The sequence below is a fragment of the Chaetomium globosum genome, genomic scaffold (genome assembly GCF_000143365.1).
Source record: "Chaetomium globosum CBS 148.51 scaffold_7 genomic scaffold, whole genome shotgun sequence".
Taxonomy (NCBI): domain Eukaryota; kingdom Fungi; phylum Ascomycota; class Sordariomycetes; order Sordariales; family Chaetomiaceae; genus Chaetomium; species Chaetomium globosum.
In genome coordinates this window covers 3,299,175-3,317,107 of record NT_165982.1, presented here as the reverse complement: position 1 = coordinate 3,317,107, position 17,933 = coordinate 3,299,175, and the positions used below count along the sequence as shown (strand labels likewise).

General features: G+C 57.0%; 5 protein-coding genes across 5 annotated transcripts; 4 read left to right on the top strand and 1 right to left on the bottom strand.

The window, feature by feature from the left end:
- Window positions 1-2,400: 2,400 nt before the first annotated feature.
- Window positions 2,401-2,889, bottom strand: CHGG_10619 (uncharacterized protein; the record flags this gene model as incomplete). The annotated part of the gene is made up of 3 exons (XM_001228545.1): window positions 2,401-2,440; window positions 2,521-2,712; window positions 2,843-2,889. The coding sequence occupies 3 exons, from the start codon at window positions 2,887-2,889 to the stop codon at window positions 2,401-2,403; spliced, it is 279 nt and encodes a 92-aa protein (XP_001228546.1).
- A 534-nt stretch (window positions 2,890-3,423) lies between these two features.
- CHGG_10618 (uncharacterized protein) lies at window positions 3,424-3,958 on the top strand (the record flags this gene model as incomplete). Its single annotated transcript, XM_001228544.1, has 2 exons — window positions 3,424-3,536; window positions 3,640-3,958. 2 exons carry the CDS (start codon window positions 3,424-3,426, stop codon window positions 3,956-3,958), a joined length of 432 nt encoding a protein of 143 aa, XP_001228545.1.
- A 762-nt stretch (window positions 3,959-4,720) lies between these two features.
- CHGG_10617 (uncharacterized protein) lies at window positions 4,721-6,885 on the top strand (the record flags this gene model as incomplete). Its single annotated transcript, XM_001228543.1, has 4 exons — window positions 4,721-4,755; window positions 5,013-5,261; window positions 5,318-6,345; window positions 6,428-6,885. The coding sequence occupies 4 exons, from the start codon at window positions 4,721-4,723 to the stop codon at window positions 6,883-6,885; spliced, it is 1,770 nt and encodes a 589-aa protein (XP_001228544.1).
- A 1,507-nt stretch (window positions 6,886-8,392) lies between these two features.
- CHGG_10616 (uncharacterized protein) lies at window positions 8,393-12,046 on the top strand (the record flags this gene model as incomplete). Its single annotated transcript, XM_001228542.1, has 4 exons — window positions 8,393-8,793; window positions 9,022-10,479; window positions 10,534-10,592; window positions 10,647-12,046. The coding sequence occupies 4 exons, from the start codon at window positions 8,393-8,395 to the stop codon at window positions 12,044-12,046; spliced, it is 3,318 nt and encodes a 1,105-aa protein (XP_001228543.1).
- A 4,075-nt stretch (window positions 12,047-16,121) lies between these two features.
- On the top strand, window positions 16,122-17,075 carry CHGG_10615 (uncharacterized protein; the record flags this gene model as incomplete). The annotated part of the gene is made up of 2 exons (XM_001228541.1): window positions 16,122-16,604; window positions 16,785-17,075. 2 exons carry the CDS (start codon window positions 16,122-16,124, stop codon window positions 17,073-17,075), a joined length of 774 nt encoding a protein of 257 aa, XP_001228542.1.
- Window positions 17,076-17,933: the final 858 nt, after the last annotated feature.

Here is a 17,933-nt window from a genome sequence, read left to right as displayed (position 1 = left end):
GCAAAACCGCTTTATTCATGGCCAGCAGAGGCAGGCCAAGGTGGGATAGGAGGGGCCGGCGCTCAAAAAAGGAATTTGAGGGAAGGGAAATAACGGCCATTGATCACCCGCCCGGTCGAGCGTCACCTCGACCCCAATCATTCATCTGCCTGCGTCAGCTGCAGCACTTGCATCCGCCTGCACTTGCGCTTGCGGCTCGGGTTTTGGGTCGGCTCCAGGGAGCGGGAAATGAATGGGTGATGACGGGGGGATGAAATCGGCGTTTTGCGATTGCAACCATCCTTTTGCTGCTTTCGCTTCAGCTCCGGCTTTGTGTGGTTGGCTGGTTCTGGTGCGGGTTCGTCGTTTTCTTTTTCCGTGCTCTTTTGCGAGGTCTTTAGGGCAGGCTCGGGTCTTTTGCCCTCTTGCTTCTTCCCTTGCGCTTGCATGGGCGGGCGGTGGGCGGCGTGAGCTCTTCGCCCGTTGGCATCGCCCCTGACTTCTCTCGGCTTTGGGGGGCTGACTTGAGCGAGGGAGGAAACGGAGCGTCAAGCATGCTGGAGTTGAGACAGACAGAAGAAATCAGGCAAATAGGAGCATTGCTCCCCAACCCTTCCTTACCATGCGCGTGCCGTGTGTTGAGATGTGCTTTTTGTCAGTCTGCAGCACCGAGGCCAGTCAGACCTGTTGCCAGATCTGTTGCCAAATCCCCTGAAGACAATATGGCCTGTTGTCCCGCTTCTGCGGCCCGAGACGCTTGGTCAAACCTTGGTGTTGTTTCGTATTTTGGACCAGGCTGCAAGGCCTGCTGGGAATGGAGGGATGCTCCTGCGCAGCGCTGTGTGTTGGTGCTTCCGGGAGAATGGTCCGTACGACAAATGCCTTTGGCTTTATCGGCGATCATGGTTCCGATATTTGTTGAGGTCGTATTCGGAATTTGGCTCTCTTGGGCGTTGTTGCAGAAGCGAAGCGGATGGTGCGGTCGAAGCGTGGTGTGCGGGTCGACCCTTAGGGGGTTTGCATGGCCCTAACCGCCAGGAGCCCACAGGTGGTTGCTACCCCTAGTTCAGCGCTTCCCCGAAACGTGATGTGCCGTGGCGATGGAAACGATCGGGAATGGGCAGCCTGGGATGGGTAGGAAGAGGTCAGTAACTTGCGATGATTCTTGAACATGGCAAAGCCGGTAAATACCAGTTGCCCGCCGTGATGGTCCAGGAAGGCGATCCCAAGCCATGGCTCGAGGGCTCCCGGTCACGGAATGCTGTCCTGTCAACTGGTAATGCCGGCGGGCCAGCGCATCTTCCAGCCCGGGGGTCAAAAATAAAATATCGGGAAAAGTCACAAGGAAAGCGCGATAATTTCAAAAAGTACATGAAAAGAAGCTTTTAGGCGATGGTGGACTCATGACTTGAGGTTCGTTGCGACTAGAAGTGGACGTCAACTGATGCGAAGAGGAGGTTGATGTTGGGTTGTCTGCTGATCTTGGTGCTCTCCTGGCTGTGCTTGTGGGCGGCAAAAGTTTCGCCTTGAGGGGTTTGGTTGGCGCAGAGTGGAGCCACTGGCTGGTCCGGGACTTGGGCGATGCAGGGGCGGCAGGCAGGCCAAGCCGGGCAACACTCCAAACTTACAATCCCATCATCATGAGAATCCATCTCCTCAATTCTCCCATCTTTCCAATGATTCACTCGGAAACACAGTGCTTTCTCGGGCGCAGTTCAAATAAGGACCTCACCTTTGAATTAGCGAGTTCGGCTGCCAACCAAACATTTCTGCTTTATCGGTGACAAGTCATTCGTCACATATTACCTGGCCCATTGGCGAGCTGATAGCCACATCTTCAACACCGTCATTCGAGAAAAGCGCAGGACGTTCTCTGCACCCCTCTGAGAAACGACCAACTTTACACAGTACAAATTGCCAATTGAAATTTCGGTTAAATCTTCCCGTGCTCATGTACCGAGAGCTAACATGCCATTTGGATGCCATTTGGGCAACTGATGGGACCATAACTGAATCGAGAGACCACGAGGATCCAACCCAACATCTCCAGCGCACCGTTTTTATTGCACCTAGTACTTAAGTATGTCTCTATTTCGGTAATTATGGCATGCGGTCTCCTTGACTCATCAGCGTTACGAGTCACCGAGCGCTTTGCCTTTTTCGTTTCATGGTGGTCTCTGTGGCGGCGACCCCCAGGCCACTACCAGGCCGTTAGACGCAATATCACATCGTTGTCGGGCTGCGAAATGTCCAGCTTTATGTCCATGGTCCATGGGTAATTCTGGCCCGATGGTAAAACCTATCAAATTTTTACACATCAATTTTGATGCTGTGGGAGGCTTCAGAGACGAGCCCTGAATCCAAGTTGCGAAGCCACTAACTACCCCTATTCCAAGTTGAATGGAAGCATCTGGGCAAGTCTCACCGCGAACTCAACCACAGAGCATGCAGCTTCGCTAGACTATTATTTTATTTTATTTTTTCAAGTCATTGCACTCATTTAGTTCAGAGAAACGGTAACACGTAAAGGAAACCACATACACACAAGCGTCAAGTTTGGCATCCCATAGCCCCTTGAATATCATCTCAATGATATTAACGATCACAAATGGCCAAACAACCGTCTTTAAGGGCATGTAAAGTTCAATAACATCGTCATTGGCCAAGAGTCGCCGGATTACCTCCTCCTGGCGCCACAAACATCCGGCGCCGGACGCGAAGCTACTGCCCTTCCTTCCCGAGGCTACAGCCACCGTGAATCAATACGGTGACGAGACAGGAAGTATATTACTGGCCCCCTGAAGGCGACAGGCTTTGGAGTCGATTTTCTACGCGATGAGCCTTGAAGACGCACCCTCCTTACCGGACGCGGGCCGCCATGAATCGGTAGAGGTAGATGCTGAGCTTCATGTAAACCTAAGTTTAGGATTGCAAGGATGGGGGAGGCTATGTATGAGGGCCGTAGGGAGTCATTTGTGCTACGAGAATGCGATGCCGGGCCGGGAACGTAGAGCCAAGGGGGCTGACACCTCGCATTTGGTACAACGGTGTCTGATGGGCCGGTTGTAAGCGGAAGAATGCCATCCCGTGTTTTTGAGTTGCCGTGTGAGGTTTGGACCTCGATGGGACCTATCCAGTTAAATCCTTCCTAGATCCGATAGCTCCGCACCTGGTTTGACGACAACCGACTGGGACCGGGATTTTTGGGCTTACTTGGGACGAGAAGGAAGGAAGCAGAGGATGCTCGGTGGTAACCTTTTACAAATGAGATTATCAGCGCTGATAAATGATGCGAATCCGATAAATACACCTTTATGGGCCACCTGTAATCCAGAAGACGGAAGGCGACACAAACTTGCCCATTCATTCATTCATCCATTGATTATCACCTCGACAGACTTCTAAGTTAAACGAAGGACTCAAATCTGAAGGATACCTATCAACATGCTCGGAAAGCTCTTCCTCACTCTCGATGCAATAGGCCTCCTTTTCGGTGCGCCCATCGCCGACTACAACCACACGCATATCTTCAACCCACGCTGGCCGCCACACGCCAAGTCAGTCCTCCCCCTTCCCTCACTCACCTTACCCGCCCAACCCAGCGAAGCGAGGTACATACAACCTCGACCGCCAACACCTACTGATCCACCCCATCCGCAGATTCCACGGCGCCCAAACCATAACCCTCTCGGTCCTCCTCGGGCTCGCCACGCTCTACTACACCTGGCGGCCCTCGCTGCCGCAGGGGGCATCGACGCCGGCGGCGGCGGCGCTCGCGAAGCAGCGGAAGCAGGACGCCCTGAACGCGGCCGTCTTCACGGGCACCATCTACTGGGCGGCGGGGCTGGCGTCGATCCTGTACCCCGGCACGGACGGCATTGACCCGGAGTTCGGGCCGTCCGGGTTCCCGCAGGCGCCGGTTTTTGTCGGGTTCGCGTCGGCGGCGGTGCTGGGGTGGATGTTGGAGAGGAGGGTTTGAAGGGGGGAGAGGGGGTGGGGAGTGTATCGATGGGTGGTTTATTACTATCATACATGTGATATGTTGGTGGGGAGTAGGGTTGGTTGGCGTTTTGGCAAAGACTTGGAGGAACACATGAACCTACCTACCTGGGGAGATGGTACCTTGAGTTTGTATGGTATTCCAAAGCGAGCAGTTAGTTATTGTTCTTTCGCATGCAGGCGTACTTGTCTCTTGACGGCGAAACATGTAGGTAGTTATCCTGTGCTTGAGTCCGGTATTGTGTCAAGTGCTATGCCAGAGGGCAGCCCACCGGCCTGATGCAAGTGGCTTGGGTCAAGCAAGGTCATTGCCGCCGAGAAACTCCCGTTGATGAGACGGCCACGCGATTATTTCCCTGACGAGTTGACCAAGCCCGTGGTGACGGGTTCTCACCTGGAGAGATGGCGGTGGGACCAATAGGGACTCATATGACAGAAGAATCCTCAGGTTTTTACAAGAGTCGATCCAAAACCGGCCCGAAGAAGACCACCTGACGCCCTCGAGGTTGCCTGCCGGACCTGCCGGCTCGAAGCTTGGCAGCAAAGGTCTGTCACCGTCGGATTTACAGGGGTGTTTTAGGGCAGTGGACCGTCTGAATGATTGCGTCACAGCACGTTTCTTGGCAGACCTCATTGTTCTTTTGTTGGTCCCAGAAAATCCACATTCCCCTTGTCATGTTCAAGTTTCTGGTACGGTCACGGACTGCACGAATTTTCTCCCAGAAACCCCAGAGGCGCTACAATGCCTTCGGCGTCGGCCGAAGTGACATCATTGGGGTCCGCAATGGCTTGTCGATGGCCATTTACTGTGGGAAAATATATAGTTCCATGGTGATGATGTTCGCCCATGCCCCGTGCTTGCACGCTCTTCCCATACACGTACATGCTGTGTGATTTGTGTTTTTCATTGGATGAACACATCATCAAATCTGTCGAGAACTGTATATCGTCGGGATGCTTGGGAAAAAGTCAGCCAATACCTCCCTCATGTTAACACCCAATGCCACCACACCAACAGCTAACACCCTTTTCAGGTCCATCCGCATCAATGGCGCCGACTGCGGCGTTGAGGCCCTCATCCTCGGAGTCATAACCTCGTTAGGGGGTTTCCTCTTCGGCTATGATACTGGTCAGATATCGGGCATGCTGTTGTTTAGAGACTTCAAAAACCGCTTTGGCCAGGAGGAAACACCCGAGGGGAGGGACTTCATCCCTATTATTGAATCGCTGGTTGTATCCCTGATGAGCATCGGTACGCTCTGTGGAGCCCTCACGGCATCATAGTAAGCCACGCCGCCCGTACTCCGTCCGAACGTGCCCCTGGCTTACCCCTGACTAGCACCGCGGACTGGTGGGGGCGTAGGAAGAGCCTCACCTTCGGCGTCGCCGTCTTCATCATTGGCTGCATCATCCAGATGACAGCCATGAACTCGTGGGTCCACATAATGATGGGCCGTTTCGTCGCCGGCCTGGGCATCGGTAACCTGTCCGTGGGCGTGCCCATGTTCCAGTCCGAATGTTCCCCCCGTGAGATCCGTGGCGCCGTGGTGGCCTCGTACCAGCTCCTCATCACGTTCGGTATCCTCATCGCCAACATTGTGAACTTTGGCGTGCGCGAGATCCAGGACTCGGCCGCGTCCTGGCGCGTCGTCGTGGGCCTGGGCATCGCCTTTTCCCTACCGCTCGGCCTAGGCGTCTTGATGGTGCCCGAGTCCCCACGATGGCTAGCAGCGCGATCAAGGTGGGACGACGCACGCGTGTCGATGGCGCGCCTGCGGGGCATGAAGGATGACCCGCACCACGGACTTGTTGAGGACGACATGCGCGAGATGCGCGAGATCCTGGAAAAAGAGCGGTCCGTTGGTGTCGGTACCTGGGGCGAATGCTTCATCCCGCGCAGCAACGGCGTGCCCAAGCAGGTCTACCGAACCATCCTGGGCATCTCTATCCACTTCCTGCAGCAGTGGACCGGCGTCAACTACTTCTTCTACTACGGCGCGACCATCTTCGAGTCGGCCGGCATCGACGACCCCATCCAGACCCAGCTGATCCTGGGCGCCGTCAACGTGGCCATGACCTTTGGCGGCCTATACGTGGTCGAGCGCTTCGGCCGCCGCTGGCCGCTGATCATCGGCGGGCTCTGGCAGGCCGCGTGGATGGCCGTTTTCGCGTCCATGGGCACCGCGCTGGACCCGGTGAACAACAGCACCTCGGGCATCGTCATGATCGTCTCCGCCGCCATGTTCATCGCCTCCTTCGCCATGACCTGGGGCCCAATCTGCTGGGTGGTCATCGGCGAGACCTTCCCCCTACGGACGCGCGCGAAACAGGCGTCCATCGCCACCGCGGGCAACTGGCTGGGCAACTGTAAGGCTTCCCCCCTCCCCTCTTTTCTCATCCCCCACCCCCTTCCACACCATACTAACCACCACCTCACCCCAAAAAACAGTCATGATCTCCTTCCTCACCCCCCTCGCCACCTCGGGCATATCCTACGCCTACGGATACGTCTTCGTCGGCACCAACCTGGCCGCCACGCTCGTCGCCTACTTCTTCCTGTACGAGTCGGTGTCGCTCTCGCTCGAGAACGTCGACGCCATGTACGGCCAGCCACAGCTCAAGCCGTGGACCTCGCGCAAGTGGATGCCCGAGGGCTACCTCACGCGCATGGACCGCGACGAGGAGTTTTTTAGGAGGCGGGTCGATGTTGGTGATGATGGCGGCGATGGTGAGGGGAAGCATGCGGAGGATTTGGATGATCGGACCACGGCTGTGCCCAGTGGGAGGCCGAGTCGTGCTGTGGATGAGCAAGGGGGAGAGGGGCTGGAGAAGAAGAGGTCGAGGAGTCGGGGGAGTGGGGATTTGCCGGCTGAGACGAGGGAGGAGAGGGTGCGGAGGGCGGTGTAATGCGTGCGGGTTGCTTTTGATCGATTATCCTGAGTTGGATATTGTAGGATACCTATGCGGGTCAAGTTTCTCTGTTTTCTTGTCTTTACTTTTATTCTTTTTTTTTCCCTTGTATGGTTCGGGACAGGATGTGCATGGTGTTTGAATACCAATTGCGATGTCATACAACAAGGGCTGTAACATACGGTACATGCGAACAGAATACGTACCTGCTGTGTTCAATCGCGTCTTTCAATTACTCTCTACGGTACGCTGAATGCCTCAATACCTCACTTACCTATCGAGGATTGCTTCGCAGAAAAGTATTAGCAGGCATACCCCGGGTTGCAGAAGGACACGGAGGCGTTCTCCGTCTGATCTGATGTCGTCTGAAAACTGAAGGCGACCCCACCCGTTTTTGCTTCTGCTTCTCCAATTTTCAACCCCGCAGCTCGGCCGAACAGCTCCCTCCATCTCACCGCCAAGCACCACTTGCCCAACCGACAAACATCCAACATCCAACCAAGAGACCTGTTCCGTCTCAGGCATTTGATTTGGTATCTGCGTCAGGCCCATAAAAGGCGGCAAGACGTGCGAATGCACATGCCACCAAGGCAAACGGTGTGCGACTCGGTGCGACCATCTCCTCAGTATTTAAAGACTCATCTGTATTTTTCCATGCTGCTTTGCTGGCGTATAGTGCGGCAATGCAGACAATGTAACTTCTACCGAATGGGATGTGGGCATCATCCCGCCGGATCAAGCAATGCATGCATGATGTGCGCTGTGGATTGCGGCGGCCAGCATGACCGGGACAAGGCATCAAACCGAGGTTTCCGACTTTTGTAGTTGGTGGGCTCCGTTTGTTTACTCATTTGCGATTTGCTGTTATTCGAACCATCCCGACTTGTCCATCTATGCATTTGTGCCAGAGAAGTCATGCTGGCGCACAGCAAGACCGTGGTGGCATGTGAGCGATCGCCATTTGTTGAATCCGCCGTTTGTGGTGTTGAAAATCAGATTCGATCTGGAGCCAGCCCCTGTTGCCAAACTGCGCTAGCGCCAGGTCCAAATCCCTGCTCTTTCGGCTCTTGTTCTTTTTCGTGTTCCACCTTCCCCGGTTGGTGCAGGCAGCTGCCCAATCACACAACCGCCCTTTCCTGCTGCTTGTCGGCTCGGGCGAGCTGGAGCTGGTCTGTTTGCGGGACCAAATCTGCACGGTCGGGTGATCCAACCGCCTCTTTTCCCCAGACCGCAGCCCAGACGTGGAACAAGGCGCAAAATTTAATCGTGCCTTGCCGCGTCCAGGGTCACCATTCCTCCTCCTCCAGCATCCCAGAAAATCATCTTGCCGGCCCGTCGATCGCAGCATCGCGTCGCGCGTCGGTATTAATTCCGATTTTTTTTTTATCCCTTCAACCCACCTTCGTCGTCACGAGATCCTCGCCGCAGAGACAGACCCGAGCGCTCGGGCATATTTCATTGTTTCGGGCCACCGTTAGTGCGGCACCGCACCCGTGCCGGCACGATGGACTCGAGGCAACCACCACAACACCCTTTTTCGAGGAACGGCGCCTCGCCGTTTGGGCGACCGTCATTCCAGCAAGGACCCACTGGCGCCGCCGCATCCCAACCACCCTATCCGCCGTCGGCATCACATCCGCCTGCTGCTAACACCGGTCCCTATCCCGAGATGCACGCGCGCAAACCATCCGAACCTCCGTCCTACTACTCGGCCTCTCGACAGTACCCGCCCGAACACGGCCCGGGCCCGATGCCTGGTCCGACGCACTCTCGACATCATAGCACGTCCTCGATAACCTCCGGGCCTACCATGACTCGCGGCATGCCGCCACCGAATTCACCGCCCCAACAACAACAGCAACAACAGCAAGGGCAGGGTCCGAACAACCATCAAATGAGCGGACCGTATGGTCTGCCGCAGCCTCGTCCTCCTCCCCTTTCCGTTGGCCCATCAAACGCGTTTCCGCGTGGAGCGCGAGCTGCCTGCACTTGAACTCGCTGCCAAGACCGCCAGGCTTCTGGGAGCAGGCATTGTCGAATATCATCCATGCTGAGAGGTCCCGCCGGCCCCGCGCGAGGAGTCGAGCTGCTCCCCCCCCAATATGCTCAGAGAACCACTTCAATCCGCGCTAGCCCTCCTGGCCCTCCTGGCCCGCCGTACAACCAAACCATGCACGCATCCCCTCGGCCACAGCCGACGACATCGTCCGAGTACAATGCCTTCCGACGGCCGCAGACCCCCGAGCACCATCGCATGTACGAGAACCGCGACCCTAGAGCCGTCTCGGCCGCTTCGCCTCCCGCATACCAATCGACCCCGGAGCTACAACGGTACGGCACACCCCAGGCTTATGCCCACAGGGGCGCCCCGATGCCCTCGGTCGAACAAACAAGGGAGTCGGGGCGGTTGTCTGGCGGCGCCGGAGGTCCCAGGCCGATGAGCCCGCCGAGGCAGTACGCAAATACCGGCCCGCCACGGCAAGCTGAACCAGGCAGGCCGCCCGAGATGTATGGCCACAGGGAAGAACTACGGGCTTCGGAAGAATATAATCCGGAGCGTCCCATTCGGGTGATGAAATACGAGGACCAGCGGTACATGTCGGACCGAGAGCGGCAGGAACGGGAACGGCAAGAGCGAGAGATGGAACTCCGCGAGAGAGAACTGCGCGAAAGAGAGCGTCGAGATATGGCTATGGCTGGGGTGGAACCGTCCCGAGCCCAGGGAGGCCATCCTCACGAATACCCGCGACAAGTGGACCCGAGATCACAGCAATACGGCCGGCCCCCGGACCCGAGAGACTGGACAAGGCCCGGCTACGAACCGGCACGAGCCCCCTATGATCCTACCATGCACCCTCCGAGACAACAAGAGTATCCGCCGAATGCAGCGCCGCACTACAACGGACCTCCTCACCCCTATGGTCCCAGTCCAGCTGATCGTCACCATCCAGGGCCACATCAGCACCACCAGCACGGCCTTCCTCCTCCGGGCCCGGCACACCCGCAAACCTACGAGTCGCCGGATCGGCAACGCATGGGTGGTATGCATATGGACCGACCTCACCCCCAGCAGCAACCCCCGCCGCGGACCCGAGAGGAGTCTGCGGTCCCCCCTCCTTCCGTTGCCTACGGCGGCGTGGGACCTCCCATGTATGAGCCGCCACGGAACCGGAGCCTGGAGGAGATTGGCGCCCCGCACCAACGAAATTTACTTGGGATTCAGGAGATTAACCGCAAGGGGCGCATTTCTCCGCTTCCCCAAGCCGTACAGGGAGCCCAGCCGCAGCTCGCCGGCCCTGCTGGCGAACCTGGTATCAAGAGCGAGTTCGGTCGTATGTTCTCCGGTATCGGAACCGGAGTCGGCACCATCTCAAGTCCTGTACCAGCGGGTGCCCAGCTTGTCTATGGTGGTACCGCTTCGCATCGTCGCGATGATTTGGATGTGCCACCGGAGCCGCCGGTGGAAGTGGCCAAGACGGCCGGGCGCGGCAAACGGAGGAAGCTCAAGGAAGAGGACGAAGAAGGAAATGCCGGTCGCCTAACACCTGTTGGAGGACGGGCAAAGAAGCCGAAGGGCCACCACCACCACCAGTACGTTTCTCTATTCTCCCCACTGTTCTACGTTGAAGTCTTAACGTTTCCTAGCCATCATCACCACCATCATCATCATAATCTAGAACAGGTGTCTTCTCCGGCGCTGACAGGTAATGCGCCTTTCAGGAACATCAAAGGCCCCACCCCAGTACGTTCACCTACAGGCCTGGCCAAGGATCTACCGGGTGGCCACCACCATCACCATCATCACCACGCCGCCCCTCGCCCCCAGCCCAGCGCCAAGCTTGCTCCTCCTCTTCGAAGCCCATCTCCCGTTATCCTGCCGAAACCGAAGCAGATCACCTCATCGAAGGCTGTTCTGGACAGCGTCGCCGACCGACCCCGAATGCACCTCGGGGACGTCATCTACGAACCGATCTTGAAGCGAGCACGGCTGCAGGATCCGCGCACTGGCCGGCCGCCCCGCCACGGTTACAAGTCGACTCCGAAACCGCTGCCGTGGGACCTCATCGAGGGCAAGGAAAACTGCACACTAACTATGAAGATTGGCAAGGAGCATCTGATCCCGGCTGCACGGGAAGAGATCACGTCGCGGCGGGCCCTCTGGGGCACCGATGTATACACGGACGACTCGGACGTGGTCGCCGCATGCATCCATGCCGGCTGGATCCGTGGCGAATGGCCCGACGACGTGGATGTGAGCCTGCTGGGCCTCGACGAAGGGTACAGCGTCTCCGATGTGCGAGGCCTGCTCAACAACCACGCCAACGGTTCCAAATCTGCGAACCTGCCCAACCAACAACCAACCTCCGCCTTAACAGTCTTGTCGGAACCGCCCAAGACGGGGCCCATGCCGGTCCCCGAAAACCGCGACCTCCACGTCACCGTGCTCATCCTTCCCCGCCTACAAAAATACGCCTCGAGCACCCGCTTCGGCATCCAGTCGCGCGAGTTCGGCGGGCCGGTCGGCGATGAGGACGCCCACCAGCGCGCCGTCCACGACGGCATCAGCTTCATGGTTACGGGCCTGCGCTGGGTGACTAACGGCGCGGCGGCGCAGAACCGGCTGCGAGGCAAGGCCCGGCGCGAGCGGATCCGCAAGGCCCTGGCCGAGGTGGAGATGACGCCCGCGTGGATTGCAAGGCCCACCGGTCCTTTTATGGAGAAGGAGGCCGTGCTCGGCTGGTGGAAGAAGGACGCGAGTAAGCCGCCCAGCGAGGGGGATAAGGAGAACTCGAATCGGCCCGCGCCGGAGCCGGAGCCGGAGCCGGAGCCGCGCGTGGAGGGCGCTGTGGAGGAGGAAGGTGGGCAGGAGGAAGGTAGGCGGAAGGAGATCTCGGATGATGAGGATGTGAAGAAGGATGTGCCGGACAGGGTGGAGACGGATACTGGGCCTCGCAATGACAATACGGGGGCGGTCGAGGCAGTGGAACCGGCCCCCCGTGTTGGGGAGGCCGTCGCGGTCACTTCTGAGGAAGCGAACGAGATGGCCGCTACAGTCAGGAAAGTTGCCGTTGAGTACGATGAGACGGTGGAGAATGGCGGAGCCGGGCGGAAGCCCGAGATAGCTGAACCGGAACTAGAGAAGACCACGGACGCGTAGGAAGGGTGGTGGCGCGGCTTCTCTTGGGCCCGGGGGTCGCTCAGTCTGTTGAACGGATGCCTCGCGCTTGTTTTGTTGTGGATCGAATGGATCGGTGTCTTTGCCTTGTTTGATACCTTTGGTGGCTCGCTTGTTTTGTTTGTTTGGTGGTGGCTGGGGGACTGACTGCGGTGACCCAGGCTGTGATGGCGCCGTTCAGGGTGGGTGTGTGCTGGATCGGCCAATCAAGCAGTAACACTAGCTACCTAGGTAGCATACAGTGTTGCGCGGCAACCCGATAACGACGAGACCTTAACTTGTTAGGTAGTCCGTATTGCTTTAGTAGTACATTGGCTTCTTAGAGGACTACTACTCTGGGGCATGGCAACTGCTCGGCGCCGCTTGGATCCTCTTGATCTGCGAGGCCGAGGGTGATATGAGGTTGATCTGGATGCTCGAGATGTGGACAGACCCAGGGCGTTGGGGAATGTGGAGAAGAACCTTGCAATAAAATACCCTCCAACTCCTTAAGTCCGTTGCTTACCACATCGTCACAACGCTGAGGGAACGAATCGCATTGCCTTGAAATTTGTGAGTTTTCTCATTTTCTGTTTGGTTTGCTACTCCCCGTCACTCTGAATTGCGACGGGTTTTCAGTGTTTCACGCTTCCGGCCTATAACACAAGCTGGCTCAGTCTTGTGCGAAACGAGCCCAGGTCCAAAAGCTGAACCTTGGCTCCTTGCTGCCATTTGCATATTGCTCTCCATAGCGGTCCCCCATGACAAAACGTTCGGCACGTTCCTTCAATGCTAGTTCCTGGGCGTTCACCCAATCCCACCTCGCCCAGTAAGGTTGTGGCTCCCCGACGAACCGCCAGGGGTAGGGGATGTGGGCATAGAACCGGGCGAGACCGTTGTCGGCTAGAGGTTTCAGAGACTGCAGCAGTTCCTCAAACGATCTCATAATGGCGTCCCCTTGGGAAGTGGTCATGGTATCAGTGAATATTCTCAGGCTTCAGTCGCCGTGCTCAGCCCCCACTAGGCGAATGGTAAGACTGGGGGCTTGGATCTTGTCCTTAACCCATTCTATGGTTTTCCGCCAGTCTTTCATTGCAGGTTGTTCGGCCTGAGGCCAGCTCTCTGGGAGATACTGGGGAAAAACTAGCTCGAGGAAGCGAAGATGGGCGAGGCAATGAGGGGGTACAACATCTCGTAAAAACTGGGAGGCGCCTAGCCGTTCGTATGGGTATTCATAGCGACGTTCAGGTCTTGTTTCTTGGTCGTGCATATCGATGAATGGTATTGTCCAGGCTGGGTCGGCCCAATAATCGTGGATGATGAAATGGTTGCCCGAGAAGAAGGTGAGCTGTGCATCCCGACACAGCGTACGGCAAACAAGGAATAATGTAGGCCCAGGTGGGGCCCAACACTTGCATGTAAGTGAAAACGCCGTGTGGCGACGGCGGCAAAAACAACCGATCAAGGTGTGTTCTCCCTCGTAATGGGTGCAAGGCGAAAACTGGACGCGGTGCTTGCGGTCGGGCGATTGGTTCGACTCTCTCGCGAACACGAGGTAGCCTTGGTCCTGCCTGCTCCATGTGACTTCCCTGCTTGGGATGATGAGGTCTGTATACTCGAGGATCTGGAGGCGAAGCTCAGCCGGGAGGGTTATGAACGTGGTTTTGGTCGAGGGTTTGGAATACGGAGGCGTAGGGATACGGAGCGCCTGCAAGACGGCGTCTTGGGCAACGCGCTGGAGGTGAGGGTCTGGTGTTTTACTGAGGCGGATATGGCAGGCTCTCAACTTTGGCATCCATCTGAGCGGCGCTATGGCTGATGTGGCAAGCTCGAGCGCTCGTTCGTGATGAGGATCAATGTCGCAGACTAGGCCGAGGTCGAGTTGCCCGCTAGTGATGTGGGACAAACGGGCAGCAGCGGAGTGCCAGCTGGCGAGTAACTGTTGGGCCGCAGCAAACTGGGCGTCGTTGTCCTTGTCGTTGCCATTTCTTTTGTCGCTGGGTTTGAGGTATGCTGGACTTGGGGCAAGCACGCCTGTTATGCTGTGAGCGTTGGTGAGATAACGCTGCCATGGGTCTGCGGACCAAACCCGAATCTAGCGCGGTAGAGGCAGCACCATGAGTGGTAGCCGCGGTGGTCAAAGTCATGGTGGCAGGAGGCTTGGTTAAGGGACAATGGTGAGGGCGGTCAAGGACGCGAGCGACGTTGCAGTGAGAGCGCGCAGAGGCCTCAGCGGTTCAGGGTCATCATCATGGGTATAGTGGACAACGAATCGGCTAGCCGAGTACAGTAGAGGGGCGGCCTCGGCGTAAATGGCGCGACAGGAAAGGAGCAAGCCGTGGAAGGCGCTGGCCTTGGGCTGCTCTGTCACCAGTGTGTCGTGGCCATGCAGGTCGAATTTGTGTGGTCGCAGGGGGTCGCACGATACCAAACCAACGAAAGAATAAATGCGGCGTCGGATGAGGGGGGTGAGGCGCAATAGTGGTGACGGTTCTTCCATTTCCATTTTTGCGTTTTTGTTTCACTTCTTCTGAAGTTCACCGGCTGGCGTTGGTGTTGGCGTTGGCGTTGGTGTTGATGTTGGGTGTTAGTGTTGGTGGGGTCAGATTGCGGGTTGCATGCGGCACAGGAAACACCTCTACTGTGTAGGTAAGGAAGGTATTTGTCGGAATATCTACGCCAGAGTTACGTCCTCGCACGGGGACGTGACGGAGGGCAGGGGGGGATCTACCGCTGGGGCAGTCGTCACGTGGTCCTGGACCTCGGGGACGACAACCCCGGCTGCAAAATCTGCCCCCCCCTCATTTCTAGATAGAAGAACATGATCCAACTGAACCACGAATGTAGCACGTCCCTCCAGAGAGAAGGGATTCCCTGTGCTTCTAACGCTATCGCGATACCTGGTATTCCCTACAGTATTCGTAGTTAACTACCAGGTTGGTTGATAAGGTAAGGTAGGCAGTTGGAGATGTGGGCCGAATGTGGGCCAGGTCGCCAGGGCCGTTAGGGCCGTCAGGCCAGGGCAGCCCGGGCCTCCTACTTCGGATGCCGCAACCGCCGCACAGCAAGGTCCAGACGGCGGGTCTCCGGGGCACAACATCAAAATGATCATCAGATGTTGGGTTGAGCTGGTCGCCAATCCAGACGACCACATTCATTGACCGAAGCCTAGCGTTTCAGCCAACGGCGCGTCGAGGAGCTTTTTGCTGCTGGGCCCTGGCCATGTTCCATCAGGTTGCTGGGTTGGTTCGATGGTCGTGTGCGTCCATTTCAGCTGGGCCGCTGGACGGTAACCGAGGTGCTACGGCACCGCTGGCACCCAATGTTAGCCAGAGGCCGGGTTTGGCTGCGACGTCTCCGCCTTTCCCTACCCGGCCGTGGCTGACCGCGGCCGAATTTGATCTGATGCGTAATTATCAGATGAGGTCAGAAGCATCATGCCTTGGAGATATCTGCTCCAGCCAACGCCAGATGAGCGGCGTGGGTGTTAGTATGTACCAACGACCGATGGGAATGGCCTGGGCGGCGGCTTGTAGGCCGTAGCGTGCGCTAAGACCCCCAGCAGCCAAATGGGAAATACTTCGGGTGGAAGAAGGCCTAATTAAGCTGGCCGACGTCAGTCTCAGGCGGCGCCGCGGCCATGGTTACTTTGCTCTTGGTTTGGGGTCTACATCGTCACGCTTCGCTCACCCGGAAGTTCGGTGCTCGGCCACAAAACGAAGAACTCATGAGAGGGCTTGTTGGAAGTGTCTTGGTTGGAGGGGGCCGGGGATAGAAACGATATAAGACCAAGGTTCATACCCAGGTAGAATATATCCATTTCCTTTTGGTATCAACAGCCTCCCTTGCATACCTCCTTTACTGCACTTACACCTGAATCTCTTTTTCTCGCTGGCCGAGAATTATCACTACGACTTCTTCTCGTTGGACAAGTGTTAGCTTGTCATCCGCCTCTCTTCTCCTCATTGCCTTAGTGACTACCTTACCCGAGTTAACACCTACACTCTCCGCCTCTTATATCCTTTGTCCTCCCCCCCTTCTATTCCTTCCTGTATCACACATCGTCTTGTTTGACATAATGACTGACGCCATTCCGACCACTAATAATGGTGCCGAACACGCCATGGAACAAGGTGGCGAATACAAACGAGGCGCTACCTGGATTAAGAGACGAGGAAACTTGACGGCACGGCCGACTTGGAAAGAGCTTTTTGATTACGGATCTGGATGTTGTAAATGGGTCATTGCAAATAACAACGTGGACGGCGAGTGTTTCACCCGAGCTACTAACAATTGTTACGTTGCGACACTTTGCTACCATCACTGGGATGCCAATACCGACAAAAAACACTGGGAGATTTTCCACAGCACCATCCCTCGAACTAGATTCTTTGACCTTCTTTGGGACAACGGAAACAAGGAAGCGCCCATATGGCATGCTGCGACAAAAAAATGCAGGGGGGTGAACCGCCAGGTGCATGCCGAGGACGGCGTTCTCTACTGTTTCGAACGTGAACACAAGAGGTGTCCTGGACCAGGGCAAGAACGGCTACGCATCGTCGTTTGTGGAGTCACGAAGGGAGAACCAATTATTTTTACACTACGCTCGATTTGTCAGAATTGTAAAACCGTTGGCGAGACTTTAGAAATAAACGCCAGGTTACTTTCCAACGGCAACGCGGGTGGTTTTGACGGAGAGGACACGCGGGAGAATCTGCTGTAGCAGATACGCCAAGCGCAGGTGCAGTTTCGCCAACAGCAACAGCAGCAGCCTCGACCGGGCACGGCCGGGAGTGGGAAGTCGGGTTCCACTGCCTACGGTAGTGAGGTGTTCGATGGCAGCGAAGTCATAAGCGCCCGCGGCATGGTTGAAGGTGCCGGGCCTCCGAATCCTAAACCGCAACCTCCTGCCGGAGGTTCCTCGCCGAGTTCGGTCGCCCAGCTCACTCGAGGTATGTCGGCACTCAGCGTCGGCCGCCATGGCCCGGTTCCGCCTCCTGGACATCCTGCTTCTAGGCCGTCCTCGCCCTAGTCTCCCACTGGGAACTCGGCTCTGAAACCAACACCTATGGGTCGGTCGCCCCTGGGCCCCCCCGCAACCTTAGGCCGGAGCCCTTCCACTCACCCCCTCCACGGGAAGCCTGCTAGAGCAGGGACAAAGGGAGGTGCCCGCCCGCCCATGGCTCCGCCCGCAAACGTGGGCCGGAGCGCCTCCACTCGTCCCTCAGCCGGGACGCCTGCTGGACCAGGGACAAAGGGAGGTGCTCGGCCCGCTTAGCGGCCTAGGCGCAAAATACGGCCAGTGAGAAGGGGCGCCGGGATTTGTGGGTTTTGACGGTGGTTGACATCTCCAAGGCGAAGAGGTTGCAACTCTTATTGGCCAGCCCAACTTCGAGTTTAGGACTCAGTACCTCTTGCTTTCCATAGCCGCCTGCATAAAAGGACATCGTACTAGACACACTGGCGAGCCCCCATTCCTCCATCAATCTTTCCGCCAATCATAGTTCAATCAATGTAGTACTAGAACTCCCGTGTGCTTTTGAGGCGGTGACATGTGTGTTGGGAGCCCGTTTGTTTTAAAGTTCTAACCCGCCCATCACATCCCTCCCACACCATTCCTCAATTTCCAAACTCACAAGCGAAGTGTAGGTATGTTCAGTATCCCACCCAACCTCACCTTACACCTATCCATCTTGGTGTTGTTTTCCGAGCCCGGATTGATCTTAATCTGCATGCTCGAGATCACCTAGGCCGCGTGTGGTGGCGAAACCCTGGAGCTGCCCCCCCCCCCCCCCCCTTCTGTCAAACCCTAGCTATCCGTCTCCGGCCCGTCGTCGAGGACTGGGGCTTGACGCGCTGAAACTACTAGTGGGTTGAAGCACTGCGTGTG